The sequence below is a fragment of the Pteronotus mesoamericanus genome, unplaced genomic scaffold (assembly GCF_021234165.1).
Source record: "Pteronotus mesoamericanus isolate MK-2021 breed Mesoamerican mustached bat unplaced genomic scaffold, CSHL_Meso_final scaffold_21, whole genome shotgun sequence".
NCBI lineage: Eukaryota > Metazoa > Chordata > Mammalia > Chiroptera > Mormoopidae > Pteronotus > Pteronotus mesoamericanus.
The window spans coordinates 12,622,327-12,644,242 of NW_026555310.1; the positions used below are offsets into that span (position 1 = coordinate 12,622,327).

Genomic DNA, 21,916 nt, shown 5'->3' on the forward strand with positions numbered 1-21,916 from the left:
CTTCCAATGCATAAGACAGACCGCAGCAAAGAATTATTTCACCAAAATGCCAATAGTATCAAGAAACTTTGCAAAGCACTTTTGACACATTTGATCAGTCACAGAACATTTTCCATACCCTGCACAAATCTTTTTTTTTAAATTTCAGTTGTGTTTTTCCCTTCCTTGAAATAATAAAGCATAATATGCCAAAAATGCTGCATATTTTCTTCCATCTTCAATATTAAAATGACTACCCAAAAATTCAAGAACTTTGATAATTCTTTTTAATGCACATATGACAGCTGTCACAGTACAATGTAACTAAATTATTTCAAATGAAGTTAAAGACAAGTAAGCACTACTAGGGCCATCTTACAGGAAAAAAAACGAAATGAACTTTTGGCAAACCCAACAGTATGGGACATTAATACCCCACTTTCATCAACGGACAGATCATCCAGACAGAAAATCAATAAGGAAAAACTGGCCTTAAATAACACTTTCCAAATCAGGTGAACTAAACAGACATAGAGAATATTCCATCCAAAATCCACAGAATGCACATTCTTCTCAAGATACATGAAACAGTCTCCAGGATAGTTGAAATATGAGGCCACAAAACAAGTCTTAATAAACTTATTATTGAAATATTATGCATATTTTCAAAACACAATAATACAAAACTAGAAATCAATTACAAGAAAACTGAAAAATCATAATATGTGAATATTAAGCAACATGCTCCTAAACATCCAATGAGACAAAGAAATCAAAAGATAAATTTAAAAATATCTTAAGACAAACGATTATAGAAATGCAACATACCAAAACATGGGATACAGCAAAAACAGTAGGAAGTCCATAGTGATAAATACCTACATTAAGAAACAAGAAAGAACTCAAATAAACCACCTCACTTTTAAAGGAATTCAAAAGAGAAAAAAAAACAAGACAGCCTACAGTTAGTAGAAGGAAGAAATAACAAAGATCATGGTAATAAGTGAAATAGAGACTAAAAAAATCAATAAAACTAAGAGTTTTGAAAAGAAAAACAAAATTGACAAACCATTACCTACATGCAACAAGAAAAAAAGAGAGGCCTCAAATAAATAAATGATAAAGGAAATGTTACAACTCATACCACAAAAATACAAAGCATGAAAGACTACTATTAACAATTATGCTACAACAAATTGGACAACACAGAAAAATGGATAAATTATTAGAAACATACAAACAACCAAGACTGACTCACAAAGAAATAGAAAATACAAACTGACTGATCTTTAGTAAGGAGAGCAAATCAGTAATCAAAAACCTCCCAATATGCAATAGTCAAGGCCTAAAGGCTTCACTGGTAAATCAAAACAAAGAATTAATACAAATCATTCTCAAACTCTTACAAAGAATAGAAAGGAGAACATTCCCAAATTAATTTTATGAGGCCAGTATTACCCTGATACCAAACCAGACAAGATACTACAAGAAAAGAAAATTCCAGGACAATATCCCAGTAATGACCGTGGATGTAAAAATCATGAACAAAATATCAGCAAACCAAATCCACAATATATTAAAAGGATCATATATGATCAAGTGGGATTTACTGCAAGGATGCAAGGATGTCTCAACATACGCACATCCATCAATGTGACATACCACATCAGCAAGAATAAAAATAATATCATCTCAATAGATGCATAAAAAGCATTTCACAAAATTCAACACCCATTAGTGATTACTCACAACAAAAAGGTATAGAAGATTTTTCTCAGTCTGTTTTCTTGCTTCTAGGTGTATCCTCTGTTTTTCTTAAATAAATTTTTATTAAAAAATTTTTTCAAAGATATAGAGGGAACATACCTCAACAAAATAAAGACCATACATGACAGCTTAACACCATAATCAACAGTGAAAAGCTTTACTCTAAACTCAGAAACAAGAAAAGAGTGCCATGCCCTGGCCAGTGTGGCTCAGTTGGTTGGAGCATCTGTCCCATAACCGAAAGGCCGAGGATTTGACTCCCGGTCAAGGCACATACCTAGGCACATGGGTTCAATCCGTGGTCCAGGAGCTGGGCACCTCAGGGAGGCAACCAATCAATGCTTCCCTCTCACATTGACGTTTCTCTTCCTCCTTCCTCTCTTCCCTTCCTCGTTTCCTCTCTTCCTTCCTCGTTTCCTCTCTTCCTTCCTCCTCTCCTCTCTCCTTCCTCCTCTCTTCTCTCCCTTCCTCTCTCTCTAAAAGCAATGGTGAAAAAAAAAATGTCCTCAGGTGAGGATAAAAACAAAAATAAAGGATCACCACTTTTAATCAACATAATATTGGAAGTGCTAGCTGGAGAAATCAGGCAAGAAAAAGAAAATACAACCAAAATAGAAAGGAACAAGTCACAGTGTCTTTATTTGCAGTTAACATAATGTTATATACTGAAAATCCTGAAGATTCCACCAAAAACTGTTAGAACAAATAAATTCAGTAAAGTTGCAGGATATAAAATCATTGCATAAAAATCAGTTGTTTCTATATACTAATAATGAACCATCAGAAACAGAAACTAAAAACCAATCTTATGTATAGTTCCATCAAAAATAACAAAATACCTAGGAATAAATTTAAGCAAAGAGGTAAAAGGCCTGTACAATGAAAACTCTAAGACACTCATGAAAGAAATTAAAGAAGACACAAATAAACGGAAAGATATTTTATGATCATGGACCGAAATAATTAATATTGTTAAAATGTCCATACTATCCAAAGCAATCCACAGATTCAATGCAATCCCTGTTGAAATTCCAATTGCATTTTTCACAGAAATAGAACAAAAATACTAAAATTTGTATGAAACTGCAGAAGACCCCAAATATCCAAAGCACTCTTGAGAAAAAAGAGTAAAGCGGGAGGCATCTCATGTCTTAATTTTGAACACTATTATAAAGCTGTAGAAATCACAGTATGATATGGGCATAAAAACAGACACATAGACCAATGGAACAGAATGCATGGGCCAGAAATAAGCCCACTCACATATAGTCAATTAATTTATGACAAAGGAGCCAAGAATACACAATGGGAAAAGGACAGCCTCTTAAATAAACAACGTTAGGAAAGGGATAGCCACATGCAAAAGAATGAAAATGAACATCATACACACAAATTAACTTGATGGATTAAATGGATTAATTTAAATGGATTAAAGACTTGCATATTAACACCTGAAGCTATAAAACTTTTAAAAGAAAAGACAGACTGTGCAGAACATAAGTTATTAAAGCTCATGTACCATCTTGACATTTGGGTGAACTTGGACCTTTGACATTTTTCTCTTCCCCCAGGTGAGCTCTGCAATATATACATAGAATTCTGGACTGATCACAGAATTCCCATTAATTCTCTTTCTGGAGCTAGGCGCCTTCAGTATTTCTCTCAACTTGCTCTAGCCCCAGATCCTCAACACACCTGGTCCCTTTGATCACCCATGAAATTCACTGCTTTGAACTGCAAAGCACAGAGTTTGGGGGTAGAAGTCCAGGGATCCATTTGTCTTGCTGCCACCTGAGACTGCTTTTGGTATGTAGTTCCTATTACATTATTTAAATCAAAAAGCTAGGCTTGCCTGACTCATTCTTTGGCCTCTAGACTCTTTTGGCATTTGAGGATCACTCTGCATACATGGCTCTTCCACAAAACACAGGTGGTAAGATCCTGACATCCATGTTAGCAATGACTTTTTAGATTTGACATCAAAAGCAAAATTAAGCAAGTGGGACTACATCAAACTAAAAATCTTTTGCATGGCAAAAAGAAGTCATCAACAAAATGAAATAGCCTACAGAATCGGAGAAAATATCTAAGTCATATTTCTGTTAAGAAGTTTATATCCAAAATATATAAAGAACTCATACAACTCAAGGCCAAAAAAAAAACCCTATTTAAAAAAACGGACAGAGGAACTGAATATGCACTTTTGCAAAGAAGACATACAAATGGCCAACAGATACATGAAAAGGTGCTCAGTGTCATGAATCATCAAGAAAATACAAATAAAATCCACAATGAGCTATTACCTCACACCTGTTGGAATGGCTGTTATCAAAAAGACAAGAAATAGCAAGTGTCAGAAAGGATATGGAGAAAAGGAAACTCGCGCACTTGTGGTAGAATGTATCGTAAACTGGTGCAGCCACTATGAAAAGCAGTATGGAGGTTCCTCGAAAAAATTAAAAACAGAGCTACTATGTGACCCATTAATTCCACTTTTGATTATTTTTTCTGAATGAAATTAAGACACTAACTTAAAAAGATTACCCTCACCCCCATGTTCATTGCAGCATTATTTACAACAGCCAGAGTAATGCTAGGTAATTTTTTAATCACAAAATGTAAAATGTTCAAACATTATTATTTCTTCCTCATGCAATAATCTCAAATAAGTTTTCCTGGTCGGCAATTTATTTTTTTCCACTAGTGATTTGGAGACCCCGTCTTTCCCATCTTGTGGCTCCAAATATCCCTTAGGACATCACTGCCATCTAGCCATTAAAAGCATAATGTTAGAAAATGAAATCTCACTTCTACAATTTTTGAAAAGATGCATCTCACTTCTAATAACATTCCATTATTGAGATCTAGCAATGAGGCTGCACTTGGATAGAGGATTAGGAAATATGTTCCTTGGCTGGGTAGCCATTTCATAGTAACAGCTTTATTCTATAAAATATGGTACATGAATTTTGGTAAGCAGTTCACCTTCTCTGCAGCCTCCTCCTATGTTTTCAATCTTGGTGAATGGCGCCATCCCATCAACAACCCATTCATTTCCCCAAATCATAAATCCAAGTCTTCAAATTTTTTTCTTCTCCCTTAAACTAATCACCAATTCCTATCAAATATAGATCTTCAAAATATTTTTGATAGCTCTTCCCTCATTTCCATCCCTCCTGCCACTGGTCAAGTTCAAGCCCTCATTACTTCTGACCCTGCCTTGAGTCTCGCCTCTTCTCAAATCTCATCGTACTGTTGCTAAGATATGACTTCTTAATACTCCAATGTCATCATACTCCTCCACTAAAATTTTTTCAGGAGCTTTTTGTTTTCAGTTTAGTGAGAGGAAATTAAATTATTACATGTCATACAAGGTCTTTTACAACCTGGCCCCTTTATATTGTCCAAAATTATTTCTTGCCATCCTCCTATCCCTTGAAATTTGTACTACAGTAATAATAATAATAACTAAAATTAAACAAATTACTTGCAGTTTTTAACTCTCTAACATCTTTGGTTCTATCTATGCTGCCTCCTTCTTCATAGAATGAAAGCATTTTGTCCATTTGGTAAGATTATGAATACCCAGATGAAAAGTTTTCTCTTCCATCACATCTTCCTCCAACTACCTGTGAAATTTAGAAGTATCTTTTGCTAAGTTCCCACTCACTTTTGTACAAACCGCCATTAGAACACTTTATCAAAATGCATTTAATTTTTTCTCTTTCTGAAACTACTAGATTATAACTTCTTAAAGACAGGTTCCATATCCTTTCATCTCTGCACCTTTCAGAGTGTAGTGCATAGTGGAATATAAGCTTCATGAGTACTACAACTTTTTTTTACCACTGTATCCCCAATGACTAGAATGTAGAAAACACTGAATACATACCTATTAAATGAATTCATAATCTACTCAATTCATATTTATTGAAGATTAAAAATGAAACAATTAACATAGTTAAAAATATAGAGTCAGATGACAAGAGTTTGAATCCTGCCTCAAATGTGTGACATTGACAAAGTTATTTAATCTGAGCTTGAGTCTCACTGTGAAGATTTTATGGGATCAGGCTCTTGCAGATTAACGTACATAAAACTCCCAGCACAATGTCTGGACTTAAAACGATCATATACTCTAATTATGAGCAAGGGTTACAACTTACATAACCAATGTTTGCAGATGTTTCAGTATTCCTAAATATATAACCATGTTCCCTTGTAGCACATTGAAACCTAAAGCATTTTCATCTTGTAAGGAATTTTCTAGGATATCAAAAGTTTTAAATGTACCTATATTGGTCTGTCTCAAATAAAGCACATTACAGTTTCTGAAAATATGGTAATTTTATTTCTAGATCTAAGCTATAATTTCCTGAGTATGAAAATATTTTTTAAAAAGAGCCTACAAAGTAGGGTTTTTAGAAAAGCTAATGTTAAATCAAAATAAACTGCAAATATCACAATATAAAATGATAATATAACTGAATTAATTAGAAATATAATGTAAGATGTACATTACCTTGCCAAGTCCAAAGCCCCATGACTTCTTAGACTGTGATTCTTCCAAAGGGATATTACTCCTAAGAGTCATAAATAAGACAGCATTAAAGTTTGCTTTATTCTTTCTGAAAATCATTGTTCTAAATTATGGTTCCCAAAGTTAGCTGCAAATCAAAATGATAAAGGAAGCTTTTTTTAAAAAAAATAAAGATTCATAAGCTCCATCCTAAGGAGCCTATTTATTATGTGTGGATCAAACTTGCTTTTTGTATTTTAAAATCACTACCTCAAGTGATGTGGGTTTAGCCAGGTTTAGGAACCATGCTATAAATGATTTTTATAAAGTACATTGTATTTATTTACTTTTTAACCTCTACAGAGGACATGCTTCTTGATATTTCAGAAAGGATGGGAAAGGAAGGAAAAAGAGAGGGAGAGAAACATCAGTGTGAGAGAGAAACATCAATCCATTGCCTCTTCTACATGCCCCAACTGGGAACCAAGCCTGCAACCCAGCCATATGCCCTGACCCAGATAGAATCCACAACACTTTGGTTCATGGAATGGCACACTCAACCAACTGAGCCACACAGGCCAGGGCATAAAGTACAGTTTAAAATTCAAAGCCTAACATGCTGTTTTCCATTCACAAATTTTCTCATTCATAAATGAGAGCAAAGAATCTCATTTGTTGACTTTATTAAATATGTTGTGAATCTGTTTTAATTAATTTCTTATGCCAATCCCATCCATAAAAAAATACTTCCAGAATAAAAATCTATTCTAGGTCATGATTTCCAATTAGCAATATTTGAATAAATCATAATTACTACCAAGAAAGTTAGGACTATTTTGAAACTACAAGTTGTCTTTAATTATCTATAACTACAGTGTCATAAACTATTTTTTTAATTTTTTTTAAAAAATTCAAGTACATCTGTCTCCATTTTCCTGCCCCACTTTCCCCTGCTCCACCCTCACCCATGTCCCACCCTCAATCCTTCCCCACTCTGGCTTTGTCCGTGGGTCCTTTATACATGTCCCTTGACTTGATCTTTCTTTCCCTTTCTTTTCCCTGTTGCCCCTCTCCCTCCTCCCCTCTGGTTACTGTCTGTTTATTTTTTCTTTCAATGTTGCAGGTTATATTTTGCTTGCTTGTCTGTTTTGTTGATTAGGTTCCACTTATAGCTGAGATCATATGGTATTTGTCTTTCGCCCCCTGGCTTATTTCACTTAGCATAACGCTCTCCAGTTCCCTCCAAGCTGTTGTGAAGGGCAGGAGCTCCTTCTTTCTTTCTGCTGCATAGTATTCCATTGTGTAAATGTACCATAGTTTTTTGATCCACTCACTTATTGATGGGCTTAGGTTGCTTCTAGCACTTGGCTATTATAAATTGTGTTGCAAGGCACCCAAATTGGAAAGGAGGAAGTAAAACTGTCATTGTTTGCAGATGACATGATAGTATACATAGAAAATCCTATAGACTCCATCAAAAAACTACTTGACCTAATAAGTGAATTTGGCAAAACAGTGAGATACAAAGTTAATATTCAGAAATTGAAAGCATTTTTATACTACAATGAAATATCAGAACCAGAAATCAGGAAAAAAACCCACTTGCTATATAGCAACAAGAAAAACAAAGTACCTGGGAATAAACTTAACCAAGGAGGTAAAAGACCTGTACTTATAAAACTACACAACACTGAAGAAAGAAATTAAGGAAGACCCAAATAAATGAAAGCATATGCCATTTTCATAAACTATTGATATGCTTCTTTATGCCATAAAAATTTGAATTCTATTACTCCCTTGTTCTGATTGGTAATAACCAAGCAACCTTCCCATGGAGAGCTGCCAAAAGTTAAAAAATACACTTATTAGACTTCCAGTCAGGATGGCAGCATAGGCAGACATGGCTCGCCTCTTTGCACAACCACATCAAAACTACAACTAAAATATAGAACAACTATGACTCAAAACTGTCAGAAATTGAGTTGACTGGAAGTGCAAGTCTGACAACTACAGAATTAAAGAAACCGCATCCATCCAGACTGGTAAGAGGTAGGGCAGACTCAGAACAGACTGGTCGCTCACCCACATGTGGTGGATAAAAATTTGGGAGGCGTATCTTGGGATTGAAGAGTCCCAGCCCCACACCAGGTCCCCCAGCCCAGGATTCCAGTGCCAGGAATGTAAGTTCCTACAACATCTGGCAGCAAAAAACAGCGGGAATTAAGGCTGTGGAAGACAGAAACTGCTGGAGCCCCAAGCAATTCCTCTTAAAGAACACACACAAGGACTCACCCACTCAGACTCACTCCCACTGAGCTCCAGCACCAGGGTAGCAGCTTGAAAGGTACCAGTGGCATACAGGAAGCAACTGAAGTGTCTGGCATCAAGATGAGCAGAGGCCACTGTCCCTTTGCTGAACCTTCCCTCCCCAGAGCCAGCAGACTGGTGCCATATCTGAGACTCCATCAACCTGGCTAACACTGTTTGACTGGCCTTGGAGATCCCCAGAGACGTCATCCCACCCAACTTAAGGGCCCACCCAAGCTGCTTTTCCATATGAATGGCTGGTCGTGGCTCCTGCTTCACAACTTCCTAAATCCTATCAAACAAGCAACAGGAGGCCTCAGTGAGCCCCAGGCCTGGCACTAGCAGCAGCCAACCTAGATTTGCAGCTTGGCTTCGCCTGGGAATCTCCGAGCTCAGCACAAGCAGCAGCCATCTCAGACTGCTTTATAGCTCAGGTTAGGAAGCCCTGTAGACAACACAGGTGGGGGCTGATGTTGGCCTGCACCACCTGGGAAACCCCAGGGTCAGCTCACCCAGTGGACAGCCACAGACCATGTCAGAGCACCTCCATCCTGCTCCTGCACAGCTGATCCTCCACAGAAGGTGAAGGTTGGTGGTTAGTGGTCACTGCCAATCTTTGAAATTGACAGACTTGGGTAAATCCTCCTACTGATCTGTCAACAGCAACCAATGCTCAACTAAACTACCAGAGGAGGTAGCCCACACAAAGGGTGCACCTTCACTACCTAGCTTGGGTGACAGGGGAGGTTGTACCACTGGGCCCTACAGGACACCTACTATATTAAGCCACTCTACCAAGACATGGAGTAAAAGCAACTCTACCAAAAACACAGAAGCAAACACTGGGAGGCTGCCAAAATAAGGAGACAAAGAAACATGGCCCAAATGAAAGAATAGATCAAAACTCCAGAAAAAGAGCTAAATGAAATGGAGATAAGCAATCTATCAGATGCAGAGTTCAAAACATTGGTTATAAGGATGCTCAAGGAACTTATTGAGGACCTCAACACCATAAAAAAGATCAAGTCAGAAATGAAAGATACCCTAACTGAAATAAAGAACAATTTATGGGGGAACAACAGTGGGGTGGATGAGGCCAAGAATCAAATCAATGATATGGAACATAAAGAAGCATAAAAACAACCAATCAGGACAACAAGAAGAAAAAATAATCCAAAAGGATAGAAAAAGCAGCTTCTGGGACAACTTCAAAAGGTCCAACATTCTCAACACACAGGTACCAGAAGGAGAAGAGCAAAAGCAAGAAATAGGAAATCTATTTGAGAAAATAATGGGAGACAATTTCCCTAATTTGGTGAAGGAAATAGACATGCAAGTCCAGGAAGCACAGAGAGTCCCAAACAAGATGGATACAAAGAGGCCCACTACCAAACACATCATGATTAAAATTCCAAACATTAAGAGAGCATCTTAAAGGCAACAAGAGAAAAGCAGTTACCTACCTTATATAGGGGAAATTACCCATAAGACTATCAGCTGATTTCTCAAAAGAATTTTTGCAGGCTAGATGGGATTGGCAAGAAATATTCAAAGTCATGAAAAGCAGGGACCTACAGCCAGGAATGCTCTATCCAGCAAAGATATCAGTTAGAATCTAAGGGTAGATAAAGAGCTTCTCAGACAAGAGAAAACTAAAGGAGTTCATCATCACCAAACCATTATTACATGAAGTGTTAAAGGGACTTATTTAAGAAAAAGAAGATCAAAACAGGGAACACTAAAATGGCAAAAAATACAAATATATCAATGATTAAATCTAAAAAACAAATTAAGCAAAGAAGAAGAACTGAGACAGAATCATGGATACAGAGTGCATTTTGGTGGTTGCCAGATGGGAGGGGGTTGTGGGGCAGTGGGTGAAGAGGTGAGGGGATTAAAAAGTACGAACAGGTAGTTAGAGAAGAGCCATGAAGGTGTAAAGTACAGTATAGGAAATGGAGTAGTCAAAGAACTTATATGTATAACCTATGGACATGAACAATTTTGGGGGGATTGCCCAAGGGTGTGGAGAGTGCTCAGTGGAGGGGAGCAAAGAAGATAAAATCAGAGCAACCATAATTGCATAATCAATAAAATGAAAAAAAAATATGCTTATTACACCAGACAGCATTCCTATACATACAATCCTTCTATTTCTTACTGCAAATTAGTAAGTTAATATCCTGAAGAGTATTTAATTTTTTTGAACTCATAAATCAGTTTTACCAAATCTAATTAACACCAAAATACAGATGAAAAGATACTATTCTCTCAAGCAGAGTGATATAATCAAGATTCTTACAACTAGTAATCCTTCTTTGAGGGCATCCTGCATAGCCTCAGACAACAATATGCCTCCTCCACTTAGCATAAATTCAACCCTCAACGTGCATTATACTAAATTCCGATTTGCAACCCCCAGATTTACCCAAGAACTTACATATTGTTCACTGGATATTTCTGGATTTCCATCTGTGTTGTCTTCTCTTGGTAGCCCCTTTCAAATTTTCCTTTAAAAACAAAAGTATGCATTGAATTAAAACTTGAGCATAAACTATTTTTGTTTTTTTTTTAATTTGAAGCTATTTGTATGACCCAAATAGAGGGAAATGCCTATCCACATGTCATATAATAGAATGTCATTCTATTTTTAATTTCATATTCCTCCAAATATACAAATACACACACATACACACACAAAAGCTGAAAAGAGAAAAACCCAGTACTACTACATTTTTAATTCGTAACACCAACCTTTTTTTTCAGAGCTGGATATATAGCAATCCTTCTCAATAGATATATTGGGATTATTTCCCTCATTATTGTTGTACTCTTTCTGATCATTCTTGTTTGGCTGACACTTTTCTGGATAACTTATTTCATTAAAGTTAGAACTACTAAAATTTGACTCTGGATCTGTAAAAATACTTCTAATGCTTCTATCAGAGGAATGGTTTTTATCAGAACTGGAGACTGCACAAATATCTCTGCCATAATCACATTTGTCAAATGGTTTCTTTATGGCTTGTTGATCTATTCTTAATAAATTGATCGTATTTTCATTAATAAAAGAGTCAAATTTTTCTGATAGAAGGCTAGAGGTTGGCTGGTTCACAACTTGAAGAAAATCTGAAACATCTTTTCTATTTTCTCCCCAAATATGTTGTACTGATTGCTCTTCAGTGATGAAGTCTGAGTGTCTTCTCTTATCCACGCTTCCACAATCTTCACCCATAACTACAGCAGGTCTTCCAGTGAGGAAATTCCTATTTCCTGGACTTTGAGGTAAACAAAATCATATTTAGCAAGAAAAGCATAGAGCATTTTCATTTAAAAACTCTTAAATGCTTAGGAAACATATTAAGTAGCTACTAACAGCTCCCTAAATTATGCTTTTATTTTTTAAATTTAAATACATATCACTTTGGGTGGAAATTTGTCTATTGCACTTGTAAAGCCTTAGTGAGTGTAAAATAAACTACACTTAGTTTAGTATCTCAATGTGGAAAAATTACTATGTGGTTCAATTTACTGTTACACTAACAAAACATGACCAACCTATAGTATATCTTCTGTAATAATGTCTAGCAAATAACATACGAAACCACCACTATATGTCACTGATGCTGCATTTAACCAGAGAAAGATGTTTTTAAGACTGTGAAGAAAGAATTTATCCCCAATGTTAAAATATTAAATCAAATAGTTATGAGAACATTATAATACGTATTTGTCAACCTAACAAAAATATAAAAACAACTCTGATGTCCCCAAGAGCAATAAAAATACAAATGTATATATAATAAAACCAAGAGCTAAATGAATTAAATGAAATGGTTAAACTAGATAACATAAGTACGATTTCTATTGCAGAAATCATAATTCTAGGTTATGTCCAACCTGTATGAAAGAATCAAAAGCTGTCATAAAAAAAATAATTAGAAATCAAGATATTTTGGATTTTGCTGCCATTGGCTATCTACAAATCATTTAGAGTTAGGTTGTTACAGAGATTAGAGCATAAAAAATTTAGAAAAGAAACATGAATTGCTAAAATAATTGATTTCCAATTTTATTTTTTAAGTTACTTGTTAAATATTTAATGACCAGTTACACCTGTTGTGTTCCAGAGAGTACACCACATGTTGGGGAAAGAGAGATAAAAGAATTCACTTTGGTATTAAAGAAAAGAGATGTTTTGCCCATGAATGTTCATAGATCATGATCCTACACTGTTTCTCAATATGGATCTTATTGGTGTTTATGGCAGAATAATGCTATTCTGTTTTATAAAAAGGCATAACCTAAAGTATGCAATAGTATATACCATTAACACCAGAGACATTTCTATTACTCTAAGTAAGAAAATAAATGTAAAAGCACTTCATAAGTTAGAAAGCACAATTATTTTTAAGTATTCTGACTCAGGAGAATCAGTCGCTGAGAGGTTTGGGTATACAGAAATACGCAATGCACTTGTTTCTCACAAGAAATAGTCTAAAAGAAGATAGAAAAAATTAAAGATAAGTGCTATCCTGTAGTCAAGTATTACTATAGTAAATATGAAAAAGAAATTGTTTTGCTTGAAGAAAGTCAGGCAGGTAGCATCTGCACTGGGGACTGAATGCTGGGAAGGATTACTACTTGTAGAGATGACAGAAATGTTATTAAAAACTTAAAAGTCTTATTAAGACAAATCAATCCAACTTTAACAATTTATATTTCCTATAAATATAAAAATTATTCACTAAAATAGGAAAAATTTATTAGCTAAATGTCTTTTATGTGTATTAAACAGATATTTAATGCAGGCCTACTACATGGTAGGGAGAAAATACAGCTTATATTCTAGTAAAGATAATAAATAAGATAATTAACCATTAATAAGTAAAATGAATAAAAGAAATAAAGAAGTAAACAAAGATAATTATAGCACCTTTTTAGGTGCTACAAGATCACATGATGAAATAGCATGTGTTGGAGGTCCCATTTCAGATAATTTGGTCAGTAAAATGTCTAGTAAGGAATCGATAAATAAGCTAAAGATTATTAATAAGCAGAATGATTAGACATGTACAGAAAAAAAGTAAGCACACACAAAAGGATGGAATAATAAAAACAAATATAAGGTTTGCAGCATGTTTGAGAAACAAAAACAAGACAAAGTTAGAATAGAAATAGTGAAAGGAAACTTGTGACCTGTTTTAAAAGGTACAAAAGGGCCCAAATTATGCAGAGCTTCATTTGGGGGGAACATTAAGAAACATAGAAAGGTTCTAAGTACAAAAGTAATATTAACTTGCAAAATTCAGTCTGATTGCTAGGTGAATATGGATTTCAGAAATTCTATCTGGCCAAAATGAAACAAGAATGACCAGATTTATCCTGCTGACTGACTGACACTCTCTCTCTCTCTCTCTCTCTCTCTCTCTCTCTCTCTCGCACACACCAGGAAAAAATATATTAAACAATGGTTTTCAGGCCACCTGAACAGGTATGAGCTGGTCACCAGGTGGAACAGGATAATGATTTCTGAAAGAGGGAAATCAAATGAGGTGAATCCTGTGATTTCTCCTAGATTACTGCCTAGAGAGAGGATTCAAGCAACAGAATAGAGAGGGAACACCCATTCAGAGCCTACAGACTCCCTTTGTTGAGGACATAGAGCTTGGGGTTCAAAGAGACTCCAGATGATAGAGTTCATAGGGTAGAGTACCATGAAGGAGAGTGTTACAAAGAAAGAGCTCCAGAGATCAACAGGGAATTCTCAAATTTCCAGGTTAAGTACCAATCAGCACATGCATATGAGGTAATTACCCAAGGCTGGGAAAAGAAACACCAAAGGTAAGAAGTTAGAACTAATTCTAGAAGCTCACACAACAAGGGGAAAATTTTTATGTTCCCACCAGCAAGAGTGAAAAAACCTTATAATTCAAAGGAAATCAGAGAGTACTCAGAAGGGTATTGTCTTAGCAGGGGACAAAATTAGCCATAGACTGAAGATGTATCTGCTCCTATTTAGCAAAGTTTAAGGAAAGCCTCAGTAAGATCATACTATTTCCAACTAACTAAATTGTATCCCAGAACAAAGCTTAGTACAATTTACAGGAGTACAAAAATTACGAAAAACCAAAAAGATAAAATTCGCAATGTACAGAATCCAAACAAAATTACCAGGAAGGCAATAAAACAAAGTTATATAACCCATGATGAGGAGAAAAATCAATTATTAGAAATCGATCAAGAAATGACAGAAGTGATAGAATTTGTAGGCCACTACATTAAAAGACATAACTATATTCTCTATATTTGAGAGAGCAAAGAATGAGAATATTAAAGATATGTGGAAGATGTAAAGAATAATTTAATCTGCCTTCTAGAGATGAAAAGTACACTCAACAGGTTTACCAGATTAGACACCAAAGAAAATACATACAGCAACATAATCTATGCAAAGTGAAACAAGAAAAAAATTAAAAATAAACAAAGCATTAGTAAATTTTGACACAACTTCAAGTGAATTAATTTACATGTGATTTGAGTCCCCAAGAAAAGGACAGAGAAATCAGACAAAAAACATTTGAAAAACTAACAGCTGAAATTTTTCCAAATTTAACAGTAAGTACACAGATTCAAAGAAGCTCAATGCAGCATAAACACAAGAAATAAAATGAAAATGACATCCCAATCATAGCATAGAAATCCATGGTAGAAAATTCATGATGGAAAAATCTTAAAAAAAAAAAAAGAAGAAAAGATATATATGCAGATGTTAAGAATGACAACACCCTGGCCAGTGTGGCTTGGTTGGTTGGAGCATCATCCCCTACAGCAAAAGGTTGTGGGTTCTATTCCAAGTCAGGGCACACGCCTAGGTTGTGGGTTAAATTTCCAGTCAGAGCATGTTGCAAGGCAACCAATTGATGTTTCTCACACTGATGTTTCTCTTACTCTCTTTTTCCTTTCCTCTCATTCTAAAAGCAATGAAAAAATGTCCTCTCATTCTAAAAGCAATGAAAAAATGTCAATGAAAAGGATAAAATAATTAAAAAAATAAGATAGCCAACTTCTAATTGGAAATAATGAAAGTCAAAAGACATCTTTTGAAAGGAAGACCAAAATAAAGACTTACAAATATACAAAAGATGAAAAAATTACCAGAAGAGCCACAATACAAGAATGTTTAAAGAAAATCTTTCCAGGAAAATAAAAGTGTTACCAGGTGAAAATCTAGATCTACACAAAATAATGAAGACCATCAAAAATGAAAAATTTATGCTTATGTACAGAAAACATGTTTTATAATAAAGATAAAGATAAAGCCAAAAGAATGTATTAATTGGGTTTTCCAGTCCCAATGGTGAAGTAGGTAAACTGTGTGCTTACCTCTTCCCGTGATCACACCAAATTACAACTAAATTATAGAATACTCATCATTGAGAACCCCTAAAGACTAGCTGGACAAAATTCCTATAACTAAGAATACAAAGAAAAAGCCATCCCTTGGCTGGTGGCTTAGTTGGTTGGAGTACTGTCCCACACACCAAAGGTTGTGGGTTCAATCCCAAGTCGGGACACCTATGGGAGGCAACAGTCTATGTTTCTCCCTCTCTCAAATCAATAAAACATATCCTCAGGTAAGAATCTTTTTTTTTAATTAAAGAAAAAGTCATGTCAAAATTGGTAGTAGGGGCAGAGATGCAGAACAGGCAGGAGAAACAACCAAGATGTAGTGTTTAAAAATCAGAAGGGATATTTCAGCTGAGGGGTGCCCCCTACCTAACTGCCCCACACCTGGCTCCCTAGTGCAGAGCAACAGAGCCAGAAAAGAAGTCCCCATAATAATTTGTTGTGAAAATAAACAGGGAGTGCATCTGAGAAAAACAAAGGGCTGCAGAAGACCAAGGCATGCTGCTCTTAAGAGAGCCAGCACACAAATTCACTCACTCAAAACTCACTCACTCTAATCTCCAGCACCAGGGCAGCAGGTCAAAAAGCACCAGGGACATATGAGGAGACACTAAATTGACTATTAAAGTGACTGTCTTCTGCATGAGGGTTAGAGAGGCAAAAGTTAGGGCAACTCTCCCCAAGTGATGAAAGCTTTGGCAAATGCCAGTTTCCTTGGTGAACTCCTGCTCACCCAGCCAGCCCAGCACAGGTGCAAGCCAAATCTGTGCTCTCCAATAAACTGACTACCAACATTCTCTCTGCCTTGGTGACTCCCTGAGACCCCACCCCATCCCACCCACCTCAGTCCCCAGGCCCAAACTTCTACCCGTGGCTCCTCCACACAAACAGCCTGTCTCAGATTGCACTGCAGACTTTCCCCAAATCTCTCAAAGGTACACAAGCCAAAAGGCATGCCCTGTAGTTCTTCTTAGGTGGCCACCACAGAGCATAAGTAGTGACACATCTCAACTTGCATTGTTAACTCCCACCAGGTGGCCCCAAACATAAGGAGCAACCAGTCTCGGTCTGAACAGTTTCATCAAGCGCAATGCTTGTGGCAGTCAGCCTCCGTTCACAGCATGGCCTCTCCCAACTGCCTCCAAGCCCAGCACAAGAAGTGACCAACTGCAAACCAGCTAGTAAGTCTGACCAGGCAGCCCCAAGTGTAGCACAAGTGCAGCTGGCCTTAGCCTACACCTGAGCACTTCCCAGTATACTCCAGACCCAACATACCCGGTGGCAGGCTTCAGACCACATCAGAGAACCACCTAACCAGCTCCACAAATAACACACTTAAAAGAGAAATTCAGCAGGCACTACAGCCCCACTAAAGCAATTCACACTCCATGGAATCAACACCCATACAAGACCTAGTCTGCTGTAATCACAGCCGGTCCTCACAGCCAGTCAGCTTGTGGGTAAACCTCACCCACTGACTGCCAATAATAATTATGGCCCAACTACAAGAGGAGGGCACTCAACCCATAGAGCACAAAGCTCAAGCGACCAGAATGACTGCGCCACTGGGCTCCATGAATCACTTTCTACATAAGACCTCTCTGTCATAACCAAAAGACATAACAGACCTACCTAAATACATGCAAACAAACACAGGGAGTTGGCTATAATGAGACAATGCAACAAGTCACAAACGAAAGAACAGGACTAAACTTCTGAAAGAGAACTAAAGGAGAGTGTGGCAAGTAATCTACCAGACACAGAGTTTTAAAAAATGCTATTAAGGATGATGTTCCATGAACTTAGGGGAAGAATAAATGAACTCAATGAGAACTTACAATGGGAAGAGACAGGAGCCATGAAAAAGAACCAGTCAGAAATGAAGAATACAATAACTGTAATGAAGAATACAGTAGATGGAATCAACAGCAGATCACATGGACTGGGGATCAAATCAGCAATTTTGAAGACAAGGCAGTAGAAAACACCCACTTGAAACAGCATAAATACGGAATTTTTTTAAATATCCATGAGGACAGTTTAAGGGACCTCAGAAACAACATCAAACCTAACATTCACATCATACGGGTACCAGAAGGGGAAGAGAGAGAGAAAAAAAGCATTGAAAAACTATTTGAATAAGTGACTGAAAACTTCCCTACATGGTGAAGGAAATAGACATACATGTCCAGAAAATGTGGAGTTCCCAAACAGATGAACCCAAAGAGGTACACATCATAATTAAAGACATATAATTAAAATGCAAAGGTTATAAAGAGAAAATCCAAAAAGTAGCAAGAGAAAAGAAGTTAATTCTGTACAAGGGAGCTCCCATAAAACTATCAGCTGATTCTTCGATAGAAACTTTGCAGACTAGGAAAAAAAAAATAGCAGAAAATATTTAAAGCGTTGAAAAACAAAAACCTACAGCCAGTATTACTCTACTGAGCATGGCTGTCATTCAGAATGGAAGGAGAGAAATGGTTCTGCAGACAAGAAAAAGCTAAAGTTCATCACCACTATACCAGTATTATGGGAACTATTAAACAGACTTCTTTAAGTAGAAAAGATCCAAAACATGAATAAGAAAATAAAAGAAAGAAAAATATCTCACTGACTAAGGCAAACACTTAGTAAAACCAATGACCCAATGAACTATAAAACTAGGACAAAGGTTAAAGGACAAAAGTAGAAACACAAAAAGTATGTAATTACAACAATAAAGGAAACAAGCACACGCAAAAGGAGTAAAAATAACAACAGAAAAAACAAACATGGAGGGAGTGAGTAAAAATTGTAGTGGATTTAGAATGTGATCAAACTTATGCAATAATCAAATTTAAGTAGACTGTTATAAACATAATTTGGTATATATGAGGCACAAATCAAAAACATATAAGAAATATAAAAGATATAAAGAAAAAGGAATTCAAACATAACACTACAGAAAGTTATCAACATATAAGAGATCAAGAGAATAAGGAACAGAGAACTACAAAAACAATCGGAATACAATTAATAAACTGGCAACAGCTGCACACCTATTAAAAATTACTTAAATTCTAAATGGACTAGAGATCCAAACAAAAGACATAGCATGGCTGATGAGATTTAAAAAAACAAAACCTATACATGTGCTGCCCAGAAGAGAGACCTACTTCAGACTGAAAGTAAAGGGATGGAAAAAAATATTTCATGCAAATGCAATTTTTTTAAAAGCTGAGATAGCAATACTTTTTTCAGAAAATGGACTTTAGAACAAAAGCTATAAAAAGAGACAAAGAAAGAGATTTCATAATGATAAAGGAACCAATACAACAAAACAATGTAACTTTTATAAATACCTATGCACCCAATGTAGGAGTAGCTAAATACATAAAGCAAACGTTGACAAACATACAGAAGAGATCAACAGTAATATAATAGTACTGGGGGCCTTTAACAACCCACTGACATCAATGTATAGATATCGGGACAGAAAATCCACAAGGAAACGGTGATCTTAAATGACGTGGTAGACTAGATCAGCAATTTTCAACCAGTGTGTCACAGCGCACCAGTGTGCTTCAAGAATTTTGAACACATGCAACACCTGACAATTTAGTCAGGGGCACTGACCTCTTTTCCCTTAGACTGTCAAATTAAAGAGCCATTCAATATGAATGAATCAAAATTATACGTATACCTATTTTTTGTCAGATCAGCAAAAACATTTGGTGTGCCGCAGAATTTTAGTAATTATTTTATGTGTGCCATGAGATGAAAAATGCTGAAAATCACTGGACTAGATGGATGTAATTGATATTTTTCAGACATTTCGCCCAAAAGCAGCAGAAATACATTTTTCTCAAGTGTCCATGAGCATTTTCTAGGATAGACCACGTTAAGCCACAAGAAAAAAAAGGATAAATTAAATACAAAGTAAACGGAAAAAAGAAAATAAAGGTAAAAACAGAATTCAATGGACTAAAAATGGAAAAATAAGAAATATGTTCTTTAGCCAACAACAATAAGTACATCTCTACCATAAAAATGCCAGCCTAGGAGCTAATGCAATAAAGAAGAAAAATCCTTATAGTACAGAGAGCCCTTGGGCGGTCTGTGGGAAGTGGGCACTGAGCAGGGGAGGTTGAAGCAGAAGTCAGACCTGCCACAGTGAGGGCCCTTACTGCTAACATACATTGCAAATTTAATGCTTATTTAGCATATGAGTGCTAGCATACAAAGCAACCATATGGCATGGAAGGTACCAAAAATGTTGCAATAAAAATAACTCAATGAGCACCAAAAAAAAAAAAAAAAAAGTGAAACAGAGATGATTCAGTTAGAAGATTAAAAAAAGCTGGTAAATCTCTAATCAGAATGACTAAGAAAAAAAGGGGAAAAATACAACTTACCATATTAATAATGAGAAAAGAAGGCATCGCTATGGATGTTAAAGATTTTAAATGTTTAAAAAGGAGATTTTCTGAATGACTTTAAGTCAATAAATTCTACAACACAGAAAATAGGATACATTCATTGTATGACACAAACTATCAAAGCTCACTAAAGAAAAAATAAATATTACTAGCCTATATCTAGTAAAAAATGGTAGGAAAAAAAATTTAAAAACCTCCGCACCAAAAGAACTCCATAGAGAAAGCAGATTTGCCTTGGAATGAGGGTAAGATGTGAACTGGCCAGAGGAAGGGATTACAAAGATGCCCAAAAAACTACCGGGGATGATGAATACTGTTTCATATTCATTTTGTTTGACAAATCAAAACTTATCAAAGTGCACATTTTAGATAAATACAGTATGTTGTATGTTGATTATACATTGATAAAGTTATTTTTTAAAATGGATTGAAGGACAAGGAAGGAACAAAAACAAATGTTATGTGGCTGTTACAATTCTCATAGCAAGGGGCAAAGGTAGTTTAAACTGGGATGGAACCCTAGAGATAGAAACATGAGGATAATCTTAAAGTTTGTTAGAATACCGAATTGGCAATACTGTTGGAGAAATGGATACTGGGAGTTGAAGGAAGGAGGAAGGAATCAAGGACAACTTTTATTTTGGTTTAAGCAACTGAGTGAATAATGGTGCGATTTACTAAAATAAGGAAGACTGGAATAGGATTACAGAGTCAAGGTTTTTCACCAGTTACAAAGTGTGACTCAAACTGGTTTTACAAGTTTAACAGATTTAAAACAATAAACCAGAGTTTATAATCAGACATCAAGAAAATAAAAGTGGGGCACTGATCAACTGCCGTAAATGAAAAAGGTATTAATGTTTATGATACAGAAAAAGAAACTAGTAATTTCTGGAGATTATAAAACAGGTGCACAACACCTTTAGCCCAAAGTATTTTTAAATCAATAAATAAAAGGTATGTGTGCCCATTAGAAAATGATTACTTAAAACTATTTTAATTAAATGCTATATTTTACTTCTAGGGGGTTTTTTCCTACTAGTATTACTTAGGTCTGTTGCATTTCTAACTAAAAATATTTGTGACCATTAAAAGCAAATTACTAATTGAAAGAAAGAAGCTTATTTCCTTCCATAACTTTGCTCACCTGTTTAGTCTTTCAAATAATGTTCCAAATTGTGCTGTTTTATATGATGGACTGAGAGCATCTTGACTTTCATTTAATTTGGAAACCAAGGAATTAGAATAATTAACATTACTGAGCTGAAAAATAGAAAGGAAAAATCTGACAAAATGGTGAATGTTCATATGCACAATTAAAATTATTTACTATAAAATGCCATTTAAGTGGACATCTATATTGGAAAAAAATGTATTTTTATTAAAATAACTGTGTTCTTATTAAAAACAAAATTAACACTGTTCTAACAATGAAAGCAATATCAGTATTTGCATAACAGTTAGTGATACTATGGTGAGGTAACCATTTTTTTTTGGAAGTTAGAAAACCAAA

The 21,916-nt window shown here is 35.7% G+C and overlaps 1 protein-coding gene across 1 annotated transcript in view; it reads right to left on the reverse strand.

Moving 5' to 3' along the window:
* The window catches only part of REDIC1 (regulator of DNA class I crossover intermediates 1), a 48,552-nt gene that overhangs the window by 14,650 nt on the left and 11,986 nt on the right, over nucleotides 1–21,916 (reverse strand). Inside the window, exons 5-8 of the mRNA XM_054590885.1 lie at nucleotides 21,551–21,666; nucleotides 11,327–11,850; nucleotides 11,013–11,082; nucleotides 6,269–6,329 (exon numbers count right to left, since the gene is read on the reverse strand). Coding sequence (XP_054446860.1) covers nucleotides 6,269–6,329; nucleotides 11,013–11,082; nucleotides 11,327–11,850; nucleotides 21,551–21,666 — 771 coding nt within the window. The remainder of the gene's footprint in view (nucleotides 1–6,268; nucleotides 6,330–11,012; nucleotides 11,083–11,326; nucleotides 11,851–21,550; nucleotides 21,667–21,916) is intronic.